The sequence below is a fragment of the Heterodontus francisci genome, chromosome 32 (genome assembly GCF_036365525.1).
Source record: "Heterodontus francisci isolate sHetFra1 chromosome 32, sHetFra1.hap1, whole genome shotgun sequence".
NCBI classification, from domain to species: domain Eukaryota; kingdom Metazoa; phylum Chordata; class Chondrichthyes; order Heterodontiformes; family Heterodontidae; genus Heterodontus; species Heterodontus francisci.
In genome coordinates, this window is record NC_090402.1 from 35,844,237 (window position 1) to 35,864,014 (window position 19,778).

At 41.3% G+C, this 19,778-nt stretch overlaps 1 protein-coding gene across 1 annotated transcript in view; it reads left to right on the forward strand.

Moving 5' to 3' along the window:
- The window catches only part of pappaa (pregnancy-associated plasma protein A, pappalysin 1a), a 316,273-nt gene that overhangs the window by 85,157 nt on the left and 211,338 nt on the right, over positions 1-19,778 (forward strand). Inside the window, exons 8-9 of the mRNA XM_068012691.1 lie at positions 9,807-9,935; positions 14,943-15,034. Coding sequence (XP_067868792.1) covers positions 9,807-9,935; positions 14,943-15,034 — 221 coding nt within the window. The remainder of the gene's footprint in view (positions 1-9,806; positions 9,936-14,942; positions 15,035-19,778) is intronic.

Here is a 19,778-nt window from a genome sequence, read left to right on the forward strand (position 1 = left end):
CTCAGCATGAATCATTGTCTTCAGTAGAGATGAGTGGGAGATCAAGAACCATTCAAACTTGGTTGTCATGATTTGTAATCTCATCTGATATCTCACTTATAATACATTTCATTAACCTCTTCCAAGTATTCATTTCTCATTCCAGTACATCATTACCTTATCAATAGGAAAATAAAAACATTCAATCAGTACCTTATGCTCAATTACAGTTCATAAGGAATTCTTACAATGGAAATAATGCACTTTGAAATAGATAACTATTGTAAAGCATTGTTTAATTGTAATATATAATATAGCTATTGACAAAGAGCTCATAACACTGAACTATACTCAATCATTGATGTACTGTCAAAGTGTAGTACAGCTTGTGATCGTGATTCTCCATGCTGTGATTTATGCTGATCCATCACAGGAAACGGTGCATCCAAGAGGGGAAATGAGAGGGAGGAGAAAAAGTTAGCAATGATAACAATTCATAGTTATGTAGCATCATTAAAGTAGAAAAAAAATCCCAAGATGCTTCACAGTGATATAATCTGTGGGTGTAAGAAATGAACACCAAATCAAAGGAGGAGGCTTTAGGAGGGGTGACTGGTCAGAGGTGGGTTTTAAGGAGGGTCTTAAAGCAGGAGAGAGAGGTGGAGAGGCAGAGGTGTTAATGGAGGCATGGCTGCTGATGGGGGGACTGATGGCAGGTCTGCTCAAGGGGCCAGGATAAGAGGAAAGGAGAGTTTGTGGGTGCGGGGTCGTGGGTGGGGGGGCCCAATAAGGGATGTAGAGCCGGGTGGGGGGGCCCAATAAGGGATGTAGAGCAGGAAAAGGTTACTGAGATACACAGATGATCTTGCACAATGAAGGGACTTAAAAACAACAATGAGAATTTAGAGGCAAACCACTCTGCATATTTCCTGGCACGCAGTATCAATAGAGGCTCACCCTCTGTAGGCCAAGGAATGGTACACAACATGGATCAAGATTGCCCAAATTAATTTTCCATTGGACTCTTGCACCCAGCAGAGAGAGAAGACAACCATCCAAATAGCTTGTGTCAGATTCTAACACAGCTTCCAAAAGTGAAGTAACACTATTCCAACATGCTCCACCACCAAGTCTCATGGCACTGTTTATTTTCATCCAGTAAATTCTTCCAATAATATTCTTCTTCCTCACTTTTTGTATGTATCGACTTTAGCTTTAAACTATCTGTTTATTAGAATTTTTTTCAACGGAGAAGAAGAAAATTGAAATGAGCCTGCTGTCAAAATAAACTGGTCAAGGAGTGCATAGTGCCCCTAATCCACACAGAATAGGTTGTACTACAGTGAAAGGCAAATTGCCAAGAGCTGGTAAAGGAAGGCAATGGAAACTTGCCAATATTAGCATCAGAATTCTAAATGCATTTGTACTTGCCTGTTATTTTACTACTTTGGTTAAAATAGTGGACAAATGTGTCAAGTTTTTACTTATTCATTTTGCACACTGTAAAAATCCGTCCACTGGCTCCTCCGTCTTCCAAGTTGAGGTCAGGTGCTCCTCAAGAAACCTGAAGCTCATAGTATTCTGAACCATTCCAAAAAATTCCAGCTACAATTTGGAGAAGTAATTCAGGACATTCCAGTAAATAATCAATAAGCGTTTCCATGGGTATCCCTTGGGAATAGGCACTATGAGAAGAGTGTGTGTGCGCTGGGATTTAGATTAAAGGGGCCCTCCATTAAAATAATGCACTCTGTTCTTGCAGGCTCTCAATCTATTTATGGCAGTAATCAATGGTCATTGGTGACAATACATGTGCCAATCTGGGATTGAAACAGATGCAGAACTAATTTGATTTGAAAACAGGTGCAGATTTAGCACCACTCTCTCCCTCCTTTTGAGGCTGCAGTTATATCATACATACTAATCTGAGATGAGTGCATAGCTGACTGCATATCAGTTGAATAGCTGGTATTACAGACCTAGAAATTGATTGGCACTGCACCCACTTTTTTAAGCCTATAAAAGGTGCCTAAGCATCCAACAAAGCAGATCCTAAGAGCGTGCACATTCTGCGCCAGAAGCGCACCACCAACCATATTGGTAAAGGCAACAAAAGGGGCATCCGTGGCCTTCGCCTGAAACAGAAGTTAAGCCATATACATATGCACACAAGAGGCTTAACAGCTATTTGAAACCCCGTTTGCTAAACTGATCTACCCTAACAGCAGCCACCACTAGGCCAGCAGGGATCAGGGAAATATAAACTACATGCAGCCTAACCAGTGGCCATTAAAGGGACCCCTGGAAGCCCCTTTATGTTTGTTAGAAAATATTGATTTGAATGTGGAGCTGGGAGAAGCAGGAATGCTGCATTGCAGTGCTGAAGACAGTTGCTGGCTCCTGTTTAGCCCTATCCCAATCACGTCCCCTGCTCTCTCCTTATTGCCCCCTGCTCCTGATCGTCACCCACCGTATTACCTTCTCCACTAAGATCTACCTGAAGGCTGCTGCCAGTGGCCTGGAATCCATTGCTGATTTTCTAGCGAGCTAACTTGAGATGCCTGCGGGTCATGAAGGCAAAAGCCCAAATTTGGGTGTTCCTCGAGCATATCACATTTGCCGTGACAGATAATTCCCTGCTGTTGCTGGTTTACTGGACATGACCATATCATTCTCGCCAATATGACCGCACTGACGTGAACATACATTTGCATAGAAAACTACCTGAAAAGTGGATTGCAAAGCAGGGTATAAGTATGGCATCTTTGAAGAAGCTCTTCACCAGTAATGGACATTGCTTACCTGGCTTCTGGTGTCATAATGCATCACAGTCTTCTGCTTTGCTACTCTGCACCTGAATTCAGACAGACTGACGTTATACTACAAGTGGTGCACTGCACAATTACTTTCTGGTGGAAGTGTTGCTCCATTGTCTACACTGTGCTTGGAAGTCCGAATACCATTCTGACTATTGAGTTTTCCTTGTGCTTTTATAGCAATACAAACTGCAAGCTACTTTTCAGTGATGCGCATGTGATTGTATGAAGACAGCCTTACACTTTCACCTACATCTTACCACCTCCACACTTAATTCTCTTGCTTCCTGTCTAAAAATAGTAAAAGACAAACTTAAATAAACTAGGCACAGTATATATTATAAAGAATAACAAGTGTCTGGCAGGGAGTTTTAGACACTAATTCAATCTTTGGGATCTACTGATGTTTATGAAATGGCCGAACTTCACTCTCACACAGTTTATGACGTAGTCAGAACTGCTTGATTGAATTAATGCAATGTAACTCACTGCCAGCCATCTGTTATCTTACATTTATTGCAACTAAACACATTTAAAAAATGATTTAAGCTTGCTGTCCTGCATTTCCCGATACATTTTCACTGTTACAGTGTGTCGTGTTCAATGACGCACTCTCTTTACCGTCTGTCAGATCAAAGAATAGCATGTTCTGCACTAATATGATTTCACAAGATCTTCAAAATACTATTTTGCTGTTTACAGAAACCAATATATCACTCCTGACATTGATGCAGGACACAGCATAAAAAACACAATGCCTGAAAATCATGCCCATGTGTAATATTGTATTCATAGATAGGACATCTCTCATTGAAGGAACTTGCTGTGAACTTCAATCAATGGCAGATTGTTAAACTGAACAGCTTTAAAGACACAGGCACACTGTCTCAGTAGCATGTAATCGGGAACTCTCTGCCTCCAGAAAGATGTTGACGCTTTGAGATTGATGGATTTTAGGCAGGGGTATGAAGAGGTCAGAATCAAGGCAGGTAGATGGAGTTAAGCTAGAGATCAGCCATGATCTAACTGAATGGCTGAACAGGTTCTCTTTTTCCTATGTTTCTAATGTAAAAATGGAATCAAAGAGGTAACTGAAGGAGTGTTATTCGGGCTGACCATTTACATTTTTAAAAGGCAGTAAGTAACTAGCTGGACTGTAGCTTACAAGTAATCTGGAATATTTCTGAAACTCAGAAGACAAACTACTCTGCTGGCTCATGGGTGAATGCATAATGCCACATGATCTGAGGCTTGGTCCATCAATCTGTGCTGATCTCAGCTGAGGCAGCAGTTTGAATGTTGCAACTAAGGTCAGTACCATTGAGTTAGAGAACAGACAAGATTGGGCAGGGTTCTCACTCCTGTCCCTTGTGGGTCTGAGAGACACATGAGTACACCTCTGGGCCCCATAATGAATCACTGAGCCTCCCCCGCCCCAGGATATCCTTTCCCCGCCCCTGTTTGTGATCACTAGAGAACTCCCCCTGACATCACCAAACCCCACCCACTCCCTCTCCTGACCACATGCCAGTGACCAATCTCTCAGGTCTCTAATGCTATCCAAGGGACCCTTGCTGGAAAGTGGACCTTTGTGGCTGTCAGTTCATGCTCTTATGTAATGCCTTCCATAGTCCAGTAGTCTGCAGACATACTATCTAGTGTCACACATGAAGAATACCCACTCAGACAAGCTACTGAAGAGCCGTGAATCTTCAGCTAGAGAAAGTCATCACTTTCAAGCCAGGAGGAAAAAAACTTGGGGGGAAAAGGTACAAACATGGAAGCCCAGTGTAGCTTTCCTGTTCAATGTCCAGAATAATTTTCTTTACTGTGTACTTTGACCAGAGAACCAGGCTGTGATTTGACTGGTGATGGAAAGCATACTTGTTTCTTAACACTATAAAAATCTTTCATGTCTGCAAAAATATTTACTGCTTTCTCCATTTTTATCCATTCCTTTCGATCATACGGTAGTTGTTTATTGTTCCACATACAGCCAGCTATTCAGTGAAAAGGGCAGGTGAGCAGGTCACAGGCTTGTCTGCAATTCTTGGCATCAGCTCCACTCCATTACTTAGCTGACTGGAAGCATCTTTCAGTAGCTGAAAGGGTGGATAAATAATCTGCAGAATTATATTTTACCAAAAGTAGTATTGGGGCCCAAAAGGGAGACTGCATTGTTGGGAATATCTGGTTGGCAAGCAGAAAATTCATCTTTTCAGAAACTCATATGATGCATTCGCAGCCAGTGGCCAGTTTTAATCAATCAAGGATCACAGCAGACGCAAGTCCTGTGATTTGTACATTAAGCTCCACAAAGTTTTTGTGCATCTGACACACTGGGACCATGTGCGTGGGCCAAGGTGGTTGGCAAACCCTACAGCTTCCCCCACATCTGCTCAACCTCCCACCCCATAAGTGTGAGGACTCTGAGATTTTAACTCCTGGGCCTCAGTTAAATTATTGTACTCGGGCTTCTGCCCAAACCCGGCAGGAATTGTTACCTTTCTGGCAAGCAAGAGAAGGATTTCAGGCAGCAGGAGTCCACCATTGAGGACCAGAGGAAATGGTCCCTGGCATGCGTTCCAGGGGGCAGGAGTCCTGAGTGAGCAGAGTCAGGAGAGGGGAAAGGAAGTTCTGGGAAGGAGAGGCCTAGTGTTTCCTTATGGAGTCCAGAAGCTGCAAGCCCATTGCTCCCTAGCCCACAAGGCAAGCTGAAATAAATTTAAAACAATTTTATTTTTGTTTGGTACCTGCTGATCTCACTTCTGTTTGCCTCCAACTTTCACTAATACTTTGACATTGGACGTGACAGCTGTGTGCAGCAGTTGAGATGGTGTTGTGGTCAAAATGATGCCATCATATCCTGAAACTTAAAGATTAATTGTCTGCCTTGGACTGCTGAAAGTATATCATGTTAAAAAGGCGATTGTGGGCATGTGTCAAGGATGCAGTGGGCACTGCCTGACCACCATTTAAACCGTAAGCCTGCCCATTCATGCTGGGCAGGCATGGTTAAAATTCGGCCCTTTGGACTCAAGTTTGCAGTAAATAATGAGATTGAATAGATAGTTTAAGCACAAAATATACAGTGCAATTATTAAGTATGGAAGAAATATGCATGATAAATCATTCACACCTCACAGCCACTATAAAATCTGTTTTATTGCAACTAACACCTGCAAGGAAGGTGCAACTCAGAATTAACCTGAGGCTGTGTCTGAAAGGTAGTTCACAGAGCTTTCGCATGAGTAATTTAAACTTGCAAAATTCTCATTAATATCATGGGCGGAAGCTATCAAGCTACAACCTAATTGGGGGTTCAGATGAAATCATTAGGTGGAAGAGCAAAGTGCCAGGAGTTTACGAATGTTCAGTGAAGATTGCATTACAACCATTAACTCCTTCCAAAGAAATTGAGGATGATTTTAAAATACCATTGTATTGACTTGCTCACAGCAGCTGTGTCATTGCTAACTGCCTGGGATTTTGACCAGTAGATGGGGATTGTATTGATTTTATACTTTTTTCTTCCACGCTTAGCCACATATAATGGTCAGTTTTAACCCACTAATCCCATGCTCAACAAGAATAGGGCTCATGGAGGGTTAAAATAGAGGCAGCATCCTGTTCAACGGCATGGCGCTGCACTCATGCCCACCTTGATTTATTTTACTACAGTGTTTAAGCTTGATGCAATTTTAAAATTGTGCAATGTAAGAATATCATTTCTTTGCATATAATTAAGTTATGAAAATTCAATGTCTTCCAAATTTGGCCACAGTCCTGGAATTGCACCGAATAGACAGCAGTAATTGTACAACAATCACAGAAGCAGATTTCCCATTCATAAGTCACAGAATCATACAGCATAGAAGGAGGCCATTCAATCCATCATGCCTGTGCTGGCTTGGACAGAGCTATCCAATTAGCCTCACTCCCCTGCTTTTCTCCATAGCCCAGCAAATTTATCCTTTTTAAGTGTATATCCAATTCCCTTTGCAAAGTAATTATTGAATTTGCTTTCAACACCCTTACAGGCTGCGAATTCTAGACAATAACAACTCACTGTGTTTTTTTAAAAAAATGCATTATTTCAGTATGTGTGTGGCAGGGAGGAGAAGAATTTTCAGGTCAATCTGAATTCCAGGAACCATCCGACTTCAGGAAACATTGCTACAACACCATATTTAGCTGCTGCAGCAAGTTTGCACTGCAGCAGACTCCGTCAAGTTCAAACTTTTATTATGAGCTTCATTCTGAAAAGCAAGATACTGACAGGACAAAATCATAATTTCACCATATGTGTTACCATGCACTCCATCCATTTACCATCTTGAATCAGGAATGAGCTTGGTACTAAAAAATCAAGAAAAACGGTATCTACAAATGCTGCTGAAAGACTGCAATTGCTTTGAAAATACAACTCAGACAAGAGGAGTTTTTATTTAAACTTCAGTGCAAAAAGTTGGACATCGTACAATCCTGAGTACCAAATTTAGACTAAGAATAGATTACGACTCTAAGTTTCGAAACTTGCATGTCCATTCTGGCTTGAAACAAATATTAATTGTAAAATGATTGTATGTCATGGTAAATGGGTCGATTTGTCGACCACTGCTCTCCAATAATAAACCTATTAAAGCAAAGGGCAGCAGACAAATATTTGGTTTAGCTCGAAACTGTGCCCAGATTCTAGAGGCCAACTGCTGTCTGAAGTTATACTTTGGGAAATTAATTTCAGTTCACGACTTATTTCTTCCATTCAACAAGTGGCCACAATTTCAAAAGATGTGGGTGCCATGTTTTCTGTCATTGGTCACAAATTAGTTGGAAAAAGGTACAGTTTGGTGCCCATAAAGTGCCTGTATATAGAATTCAAGTTTTGATCTTACAAGCATTGTGTTTACAGATTCAAATGAGTATCAGTAGAGAGACAGCATAACGTATTTGTGTTTCTTGCACTCTCACCAACCCTATCTGCCCCCCTATTTTTTCTCTGGAAGGGGATAGTTCATATACGGACTCCTTCAAGACTAAATAGTGTAATCAAAAGGGAAAATGTGTGTGTATATATATGCATAGCAAAAAGGGACAAGTAAATTCTCCTGATTATGTTTGACGATTCCTAACTATTCTGCCAATAGTACTGAAGACACATGCTCCAGAACTTGCCGTGCCCCTAGCCAAGGGTTCCAGTACAGCTACAAAACTGGCATCTACCCGACAATGTTGAAAATTGCCCAGGTATGCCCTGTACACAAAAAGCAGGACAAGTCCAACCCGGCCAATTGCCGCCCAATCAGTTTACTTTCAATCATCAGGGAAGGGATAGAAGGTGTCATCAACAATGCCATCAAGCAGCACTTGCTTAGCAATAACCTGCTCAGTGATGCTCAGTTTGGGTTCCGCCAGGGCCACTCAGCTTCTGACCTCATTACAGCCTTGGTTCAAACATGGATAAAAGAGCTGAACTCCAGAGGTGAGGTGAGAGTGACTGCCCTTGACATTAAGGCAGCATTTGACTGAGTATGGCATCAAGGAGCTCTAGCAAAACTGGAGTCAATGGGAATCAGGGGAAAAACTCTCCGCTGGTTGGAGTCATACCTAGCATAAAGGAAGATGGTTGTGGTTGTTGGAAGTCCATCATCTGAGCTCCAGGACATCACTGCAGGAGTTCCTCATGGTAGTGTCCTAGGCCCAACCATCTTCAGCTGCTTCATCAATGACCTTCCTTCAATCATTAGATCAGAAGTGGGGATGTTTGCTGATGATTGCACAATGTTCAGCACCATTCGCAACTCCTCATATACTGAAGCAGTCTGTGTAGAAATGCAACAAGACCTGGACAATATCCAGGCTTGGGCTGATAAGTGGCAAGTAACATTCGCGCCACACAAGTGCCAGGCAATGACCATCTCCAACAAGAGAGAATCTAACCATCTCCCTTTGACATTCAATGGCATTACCATCACTGAATCCCCCACTATCAACATCCTAGGGGCTACCATTGACCAGAAACTGAATGGGTGTAGCCATATAAATACCGTGGCTAAATGAACAGGTCAGAGGCTAGGAATCCTGTGGCGAGTAACTCATCTCCTGACTCCCCAAAACCTGTCCACCATCTACAAGGCACAAGTCAGGAGTATGATGGAATACTCTCCAATTGCCTGGCTGGATGCAGCTCCAACAACACTCAAGAAGCTCGACACCATCCAGATCAAAGCAGCCCGCTTGATTGGCACCACATCCACAAATATTCACTCCCTCCACCATCGACGCACAGTGGCAGCAGTGTGTACCATCTACAAGATGCACTGCAGCAACACACCAAGGCTCCTTAGACAGCACCTTCCAAACCCGTGACCTCTGCCAACTAGAAGGACAAGGGCAGCAAATGCATGGGAACACCACCACCTGCAAGTTCCCCTCAAAGTCACACACCATCCTTACTTGGAACTATATCGCCATTCCTTCACTGTCGCTGGGTCAAAATCCTGGAACTCCCTTCCTAACAGCACTGTGGGTGTACCTACCTCACATTGACTGCAGTGGTTCAAGAAGGCAGCTCACCACTATCTTCTCAAGGGCAATTAGGGACGTCCACATCCCATGACTGAATGAAAATGCACCACTCATTATAACTGTGTATCCAGTACACTACAACCAGTTTACAGACTAACAATGGAGAGTGTACCTGTGCAAAGTGTGCATGCACATTTCTGTGGCCCATGGACCGAGGTGCTTCTGTAGAATAAAAAGAAACTGAATGTGGGGGTCACAAAGGGCAGTATTGCCCGAAGGCCTATGTCTCTTCGAGAAATAGACCTGCTTAGAACTCGCACCAAAGTAATCAACCTAACATGGGTGTTTAGGAGACCGGACCAGGACAATATTGTGGCTGTTCTCCAAATACATCAGGAAGGTTTCATTGAAAGGCAGGGAAGCCAGCAATAGCACTGAAAAAAGACAATGTATGTTTATCGTGCTTTTTTCTTGTATCCTCAGGGATGTAAAACCTGGCATTTTGTACACATATCAGGTGGCAGTTATCATGAGCTCTGATGAAAGTGAACCTTCCCCAGTACTGAAACATGTACATGGAGCTGCTTACTGTGGAGACGGATTGATTCAAAGGTAAGTTTACTTAAAGTAAGCCAAATTCTGGGTTGTCTCATTTTAAATGTTTCAACTGCTTAATCAATGGCAGTTCGGTTTTATTTTCCAAATGTAAAAATTTAAATGGGCTCCCTTGATGGACTGGTTGGATCAATGAGGTAGTGAGCCAGAACGTCCCAGATTTAATACTTGGACTATGCAGAGAAATCACAGGCAGGACAATGATAGAGATAATACAATTGGCATTTGCCCATTTCATACCCAGCCTCCTAAGTTCACTTAGACTTGTGGACTGTAAGCTCCAACTAGTCTTTATGGGTCTCGAGCTACCTCAGCATCAATCCATAAAGGGACCGCTGCTGAAAAAACAAGACCCCAAAACATTGCTCAACTTTGTTTTTTGTAAAGTTTCGAAGTTGAAGTTCTGGCTTCACAGAACAACTGCGGGCTACTGCCAGCCCACCTTCTCACACCCACCCCTCCCTCCGCAATTGCTTTTCCCATCCAAGATTTACCTGCTGGCTTGGTGCCAGCCAAAGTTTATTGGGCCTCAACAGGTGTGCTGCCTTCGGGTACCTGGTTTGCACCCGCAGCTCACTGAAATATGACAGCAATGCCCGAGCATGAATTCAGTTCAGTCCTTGGGCCTCTCTGCTCTGGTGCGCCATTGTTGCCCACCTCTGGAATCGTACCCAAGTTGGGGGCACTAAAAATTTAGTTCCTGTGGTTTCCGCTCCTCTGGTAGTAGTGCAGATGTGTCCTTATTGTAACAGTCCTTAGTATCTACTTGATTTCTGTCATGTAGTGCTGTTTCTACTGCTCTGGTCAGGCAACAGTGCTCTGCACAAATCAAGTGCCCCTAACAATTTAATTTCCACAGGCTGCTTTTCTCTCAGCATTTTATATTGATTGAACAGGTGAGACAGCACTAGAGAGTAGCATAACAGCACATTTGAAAATGACATAAATGGGCACTGTGAAGTGGGGTAGCATGAAGATTAATGAATATCAGACCGCCTCATCCAAAAGACAAACGTGGACTGGCAGCAGCACTAACTGACATTTTTAGGGAAGACCTAAGAATTTTTTTGGCATAAGTACACTTTAAATAGGAAATATTAATTAATTAACTGTGTAGATCAGCCTTCAATATATTCATTTGATGAGTCAGCTGATGCCTGACGCCATAGCTTCCAACATCCAGAGGCAGAAATAGTTTACTAATCCTACCCTGACAAAGTTTATCTTAAGATAGTGTTGAAGTGATGGAACACAGAATATCTTGGAAATGAAAAGACTCCTGGATTTGAACACTTATGGTGATTAACTGTCTGCTGGTTACAGTCCCTGGATATTTATCCCATTTCCAGTTATCTATGCCCATAGTTACTACCTCTCCTCCACCATAAATAAAAAAAATACATAGGGTCAGCATAACAAATGCATTGCAACAATTCCCTCATTTGTAAATTGTCACTCAAACTAACAATGACAAATACTCAGCAGATTACTCCTTCAAAGTTGATAACTCCGCTTCAAATTATTCCTCAAAATTGGCTTCCACTTGATTTTGCTGTTTCTTTCTGTGCAATTCCTCTGATATCGGCATAACCGGTGCAAAGGATCATGGAATTTTAAGCTTATCATGTGTTCAGCGTGCATTGAGTTTCTGTGATCTTTTGCAGTAGTTTTAAAGACATTCATAAAACTGGCCACGTCCCCCTGGATAAATTAGTCACCATTGGGAGTTTCCATCAATAGTGCTTGTTGGCAAGCCTTCACTGAGGCTCTAAAAATTAAACTGGAAATTTTGGTCACGAGGGCATAAAGATATTTTCAGTAATTTAAAACTGGGTTACTCACAGGTGGTGCATTAACACTGGGATGTAAAATGCTTATTTTTTTGTGATAAATCCATTTTCAGGTGCATGACTCAATCTGAAATATATTTAAGAAATATTTTTAAAGCAAATTTTTTCAAAATGCTTTAAAACGTGTCCAATTGAGCTGATTCATGACAAATTTTTGCATTTGGCAATATGCAAATAAATTTCAGCAGAAACCTGGGGGACAAAAACACTTCTCAAAATAAGTGCAATTTAACCTGGGGAACATAGGAATTTAACACAGGAAACAAAGAAAGAAACAACAATAGGCCATTTAGCCCCCTTGAGCCTGTTGTGCCATTGTATGAAATCATGTCTGATTGTGTCCAAAGTGGAAATTCTACCATGTCTTTGGACTGGATCTTGCTGGAAAGATAATGCTATTTTAACTATGCACACTAATGTGCAAATCAACTCCCAAATTCAGAGGATTAGGAGATATGCTGTGAGTTGTGAATCTCCACATCTTGCAGGTCGCTCCATTGTTTGCTTTGCACAAACAGCCTCTTGCTCTCAGCCTCCCACTATTGTTGAGAATTTGCTGCATTTACATATGAATTGCCAAATAAGTTGCCACAGTGTTAAGTCTGGTAATTAATAGTGTTCGGACTCTTGGAACAATGTGATAATGGTTAATGCAGCGCCAGTCAACCTCTCTAACCCCAAAATTAAACAATTTAATCTATGACATTTCATTCCTCTGGACAATAAATTGTTCCTAGAGATATAAAAAAGTCATTTTTAAAAAGTTTTTCCATACTTTTCCTTGCTGTCTATTTTTTTCTCCCCTTTAATCCAATCTTTCTTTTGCTTGCTTTATTTCTCTTTTTGAGCCTGATTTGACTCAAATTCACCCTCCTTCTCAATCATTCCTGTTTCTTTCTCAATCCTTCAGAGATACACTGTTGGTCCCATCATTCACTGAGGTCTCAGATGCCCCAGTGCACTTGCTGCACTGCTATCAGCATTCAATTCTAGCAAGTTTAGGTGGAAAAACATTTTGAACTGAAAGGTGCAGAAAAAAGTCTAACAGCAAGCTTGAGCCCATTAATCCAGTCAAAGTGTTTAGAACTACAAGAAGATAACTCAACTGGTTTGTTCATTAACTGAATCCCTGTATTTATGTAATGCCATATACATAAACACACACACAACATGTATATGTATACAAGATTTTTTTAATAGATATAGATAGGTAGATAGAGAGAGAGAGATAAACCTGCATATAACAACAAAAGGGGCATTGGTTTACACTGTGATCCATAGTTTGTGACTTGTGTCCATGATTACACTGCGTGTTGCTTCTTATCGTCCAGAGCTGTACGAAATGACTGTATCTGCCATGTGATGTTCTGAAATGGTTCAATATGTATCATTGTTTGTGGGGTAGGTTGAAGCCTGGGAGCATCTTTTGTGGGGTCAGCAATTAGGTGCTTGTTTGGGATATTAACATTATCTTCGAACTCTTTCTAGTGTGCCTTAGGTTTAAATGAGGACATTTTAAGAGCATTAGCCCAATCTCAAGAGGCTTGTGAGATTCCAAGTCTGTCTTTGGAAGATTCTGGAGGTCCTCATGAATTGGTAAATTCAGGTTGTTCATGGTATGATTGTAATGATGAGGTGTAGGTGAGTTTTTCCAAATTTTAGAAGCATTTATATGTGCTGGAGGTTGCAACCCATTGAATGGGTGTTGATTTTAGTGATCTACTTCAGATTCATAGCGTGACATTCACCTGTGCATCCAAAGGTTTTGCACATGAGGTGTCTGCCCAGACTGGTCCCCAATATTCAGTAGCTGAGTGTACCAGTGTTAGAGTTGCTTTTGAAGTATGCATGGATCAGCACCCCCAGTTCAGATAGGGCTCATTTCAGATCTGTGACATAAATTGGTTCTTTGGCCTCTCTGTTGTTTAGGTGAAAGGCTGTTAATATGGTATTGGAGGCATTGGGGTGGAACTGCCAGTGTTGAAAGTACTCTGCTATAACTTTAAGTCGATAAAGAGGGTCTGGCCTAAGGTGGCCAGGCTGTCACCTTGTGATTTACGGGCGATGTTGTCACCATAAATTACCATGCAGATTTGAGTCAGGTATGTCTGTAACATAGCTGCTGAATAATGAAGGAGCTAATACAGATTCCTGAGTCAAAGCATCATTGAGGGTGATTCGGAAGGACAAGATGTTTCACTGATGACAATCTACTGTTGCCCATTAAATGTAGACTAGTGAAACTCGGATAATTATTGGCAAATTGCATTGTATTCAGTGGGCCGCTAAGGCCATCCACAGTGAAATAGAAGCCTTCATCCTCTGAGCCAATTTTGCCACCAATTAAAGATGTCTTTGCCTTCAGGAGCCAAACAGAGCATTGTTGAAGTTATATATTGTTACATCATTCATAAACAGCGAGGAACTAATTAGCTAGGAACTAATTGTTATGTGTAAGTGTGTTCCAGTGTGCCACATTCACTGCTGCACTGGAGTCATGTAATGCATAACACTGCATTGGTCTAATCCAGTTTTACCAAACAGTATGAAGAGCTGTATGAAAATACGCAAAGAGCTCCAGCATTTCTAAGTCTAAAGTGTGATTATTTCTAACTTATGGGGACCAGTAGACATAACAAAAATATAATTGGTTATGGAAAACTCCAGTTCAGTCGACACCACTCAAAAGCCTCAAGCTAATTTCCCTGTCTTACTTGCCAGGAAAACAAACAATGGTAGGAGTGTTTTGACTGACAGTTCAAATAGCCATTCACATGTAGGGTTGTTACAGCAATCACTAAGACACTTTCTGTAAACTGTGAGTTAATCAGAGGTAAATATATTGGCACCAAATAGCAAATGAGTTAGCTCCACAGTAGCCGGATATATGGCACCAAAGCTGGTATCCACTTAGCCTTAGGCATGGTTGACTTTGTACACCACCACTTGTCAAGTGCATTGGTAGGGTTTATAGACAGTAGAAACCTTGTAGAAAATGCTCAGAGGATCATTCTGCAAAAAAAAGCAATATGTCAAAAGAGCATCATGCAATAATTAAATTCACAGAGAACTTCAGAGGAATTGTGGACACCAGCAGCTTTTGCTATCATTCATATTCAATAATGCTCATATTCATCCTGTGGTCTGATTCCAGGGATCTGGGAGAAGAATGTGACGATAAGAACAAAATGAATGGCGATGGCTGCTCTAGTTTATGTCACCAAGAACCATCTTTCAACTGTGTGGGTAGGTACCTTGTCACATAAACTGTTACTGGCATAATGAGAACACACTCCTTTTATTCACTGGCAAAGCTCAAATTGTATGATGGCTCAAGTCATTCAATTAAGTTCTTAATGTATAGGAATGTGTTCCAGTGCAAATGTTCAATATTGGCACTTATTAAAGAGTCAGATCTGCTGAGAACCAACTATGACTGTGATAATATTTTGACTTAACGTGGATTGATAGCAGCATAGTGCTATTTTCCACAGTATCTATCCATCACCTCCCAGCAAAAAGTCTGTATAACCGTTAAGAAATCCTATAGCACAAGCAGATTTGGTATAAAAACCCACAGTGCTTGCGTTGAATATGGGGAACGAGAACCATCCACCGATTGAAAAGTCAGTGGCGAATGCACCTCCACCTGGCCTGGGGATCCAATCCACATTTTGCGGTCCCCAAGCCTTCAGTTGGTCTGAGGCGGGACTTCCACCTCATTGAGGCAGGAAGTCCCGCCTAATTGAGCTGCAGGCCAAGCAATGGGCCAGCAGCTCTCTGTCCCAGCAGCACCACCGGGAGCGGTGGCCACTGCTGGGACTGCAACCCAGCCTGCACAAAGAAGTTGTCGGGGAGCCCCAGAACCAAGGTAGGTTTTTTGTGCCTCGCCGGGGGTGATCAGTTGGGCCCTGGCAAGGCAAGGGTGGTTATTTGGGGGACCGGGGCATGTTGGGCGCTGGGGTGGTTGGGGTTGCTGTTCTTCATGAGGGCTCCCCCCCACCAGGCCATCAGAGAGACGCCTGCTTTTATCAGGCAGCTTCTCTTGGGCCTGGGTTACTGACCAGCCACAGGCAAAATGCAGCAGTTAAGTGGCCACTTGAGGGCCTTGATTGGCCTGGGATGGACGGGCTGTTTTTTGTCGCTGCTGCCCTGTGTAAAATGACGGCGGAGGTGGGAACGGATCAGGAAAGGACCCCAAGCCTCCCGCTCCATTTTACGCACCCCACCCCACCACCCCCAACCCCACCACACCTTCCGGCTCTTTGGAGAGGGCGTAAAATTCCGGCCAATATTTTTACAGAAGGAAGAAAAGTGGTAGAAAAAAAACAAGCTCTTTAAAAGTGTAACGATTTAATTGGTTGTTAATGTGTGTTCAGAACTCTGGTATTATGCAATGTAATTATCAATAAAATTAAATTTATCCATGATTTTGTGCTTAAGCTTAGTCGGGATCCTATGGGTCCTGTACAAAGGATTACAATGTGGAAAGTTAAAGCTTTCATTTCTACTCATAGCTCTTTTCTCCCTTTACATTTCCTGATGGAGTCGGTTTCCTATGAACCAGCAGTGCGACCATGATTCAAAGGCAGATATTGCTGTAATCCAACTGCCTTTTGTTTTTTCATCTCCCTCTAATCAAATCACATTTAATCAATATATTCTGGCAAGCTTTGCATTGAAAAGTTGGTCTCAGTTGAGCAGCTTGGCCTGGCATTCCCATAATATGAGCCTTGTAAATTCTCTTTTGGTAATTTTTGACTAAACCTCATTAAGGACTCGATTCCACTTATTTCTATAAGTAGCTGCATCTCCTGTGTTTGTGCATCATAATCCATTCCTAGACCAAACATTTCTCAAGTTTCTCCAAAATAATGCTAAGTCCAAATCCAAAACTGATTCAAAAGACTGTTTTACATCAACGCAATATGATGTTATTTAATCACCAGCTACTTAGTCAGCCATCTTGACCTAAATAGGTAGATTAACCTGTAGCACACTAATCATTTACTGTGCTATTCTGTTTTTGGCAGCCATGTATGATTTTTTTGACCAACAGAATTAAAGATGTTTAATCAGTGTTTGCTTTTACACATTAATTAACACCTTCATTTTTATTTTTTACAAAATTTAAATACTTCACTCCCGAGGTTAGTAAGACATCCAGTCAATTCACAAAAACCCATTTCAACTTTCTGTACTTAGATATCACACTTGTTTTCCTGTGTGGGAAAGACCTTCAAGTCATGAGTGCTGTGGGATATTTTCTTCTTCTTAGGTTTGAAGGGTCTTTTACATGAAAGAATGAACTCCTGTTTGTCCTGTCAATTAGTAATTTTCTACTTAATCCACAAATCTTTTATGTGGTTAGGACTGAGTGCCAAGGGTACATTCATCAGTGATTTAAAAATACAACTGGAATTCTCGTATTATCTCTGCCAATTTTCTTCCCTCTTCTCCTGATAAGTTCCAAAGGCTAGAGCTGCCTCTGCAACCTCACTAAAGTCACCATTCTTCACACACAAGCCTAGATAGTGAGTTTCAAAAGAGTATTCAACATCACGACTATACCCAATCCGGTCTCATACATGCCCAATTTGCCAGAGGAGGTCACTGGATAGCAATCAGGACCAATCCTTGGTTGATATTTCCCTTTGACTAATTCAGGGGCACTAAGACCAATTATAGTGAGCTTCCCACTCTCCAGAAGATATCACCTAACTCAGGACAGATTGAGGATTAAAGCTCAAGCCTACCAGGTCTGCGTGGCCCAGCTCTATATTTGGGAGGGCTCCCATCACTTGAGCCATCAGGACAATTTAGTGCTTATTTTTACATTACAGTTGATGTTGAAAATATCAGCAATACCCATCTATTTTATTGTTAGAACATGCAATATATCAACTGTCCTCTCACACTCTTAGTAAGAGCCATGATATTATAACCCCATGATACAAGTGTTCTTACTGATGGATTACTTAAATGCTGTTTCAAATTTTCTATATATATTAACCACTGACACCACAGAATGATAATAGCTATTTTTATTTAATTCATTCATGGGATGTGGCATCACTGGTAAAGCCAGCATTTATTGCCCATCCCTAATTGTCCTTGAGAAGGTGGTGGTGAGTTGCTTTCTTGAACCGCTGCAGTCCACATGGTGAAGGTATACCCACAGTGCTGTTAGGCAGGAAGTTCTAGGACTTTGACCTGGTGACAGTGTAGGAACAACAATATATTTCCAAATCACGATGGTGTGTGACTTGGAGGGGAACTTGCTGCTCGTCCTTCTAGGTGGTAGAAGTCACAAGTTTGGGAGGTGCTATCGAAGGAGGTTTGGCAAGTTGCTGCAGTGCATCTTGTAGATGATACACACTGCAGCCAAGGTGCTCCAGTGGTGCAGCGAGTGAATATTTAAGGTGGCGAATGGGATCCCAATCAATCTTGGGTCTCTTCATATTGTCCAGTATAGAAATTGAGCTTGCTTAGTGGTAGTAATAAGAGCACAGCATGCAACAAAGTAAAAAAAAAAATTGACCTTGAAAGACAAAAATGTACACAAAACTTGGGTATCATGTAGAAAGCACAAGAAATATCCACTGAATTGCAGACAACAAAATTATATTTTTGGACTTTCAAATAGCCCTTTCAGACCTGACTGGTTCAGCATTTATTGCTCTCAGTTTATGCATTCTCATATAGCACTACCAGTGAGGGCAATAATATGGGAAAATGATACAAGTCTGCAATAAAACAGCCACTTAAAAAAAACGCTTGTCCACATTGTCAATTACTGTACTCAACATTATTTTTATTCAACTCGCATCAATGTTGGCACAAAATTTGAAGCACAAATGAGCAGGGGAAGCAATTTAAGTACAAGGCTTGCATGACATTTATGTGAAAATCAACTTCAAGTTTGGTTTGAAAACAGGAAGAGAGAATGAGGGACTTTCATCAGTGCTGTAGACTTTTTGAACTTTTCAGTGCTCCTCTGATTCAAAACAGATTGTATAAATAGGAGTTATTACTGATACAAATAGGTAAATGAGAGTATTTAACACAAGGATGACTGGTTGCATAGATAAGTCTGTATCCTGCAAATCTGTTTCCTGTCATGCAGTTGACTTTAATAGTTTATATTTAGCACATGGGCGCCTTCTCACAGCAGGTTACTAAATTTCAATTCACTTTCATGAGTGGAAAAATCTCTTGGTACCATCCAACACTGTATCAAGCAGGTCAGTGATGGGATCTACCCGTTTCCATTTTAAGAGGAAAATATGAGAGTGTAAAACAGATATACACACTAATACTCACACCAACATTCACAAATCTAGTTCCTCATGGGTTTGCTGCTTTACTCAATGTGCATAAAAATTGACTAAAAGTTGGAGAGAGGGGAGAAGATCTGAATTGGGGCAGGTTGATTTTGCTGTTAAATTTCAAATGCTTTCACTCTGTTATTACCTCAGATTAGGTTTCATGAATTTTAAATCGGACTACAATGCTAAAGCTGTCAGTCCAAAGATTTTTTATGAGTCGAGGACACCAATTTTCAGGTTTTACAGAAAATAGACCTAATCATTGAATACAATCCCCTAAATACCAATAAAAGTCCTGTAAGCCTTTGTAACAAAAATCTAATTTCACACATTCCTTTGCCATAAAAATGGGCCCCGGGGATCAGGCAAATCTGAAATGTTTATTTCTCGCAACATTCAATCATTCGGTTTAACATTTTATTGTATTTTGTTGGTACATAGTTTAAAGATTAAATTATTTCAACATAACTCAATGACCTGCTAGTTCTTCGGACTGAGAAGTGTGGAAAAAAAAGCTTACTATGTGGAAGGAGACTTTAAATTTGCATTTAATAAGTAATATTAGTGTTATTTGAATATTCATGGTGATGTACACAGTAAAATAACTTCCCCCTGATATTAGTTATTTGTCCCTGACTTTTGGGCCTGTCACCTTGATTCCC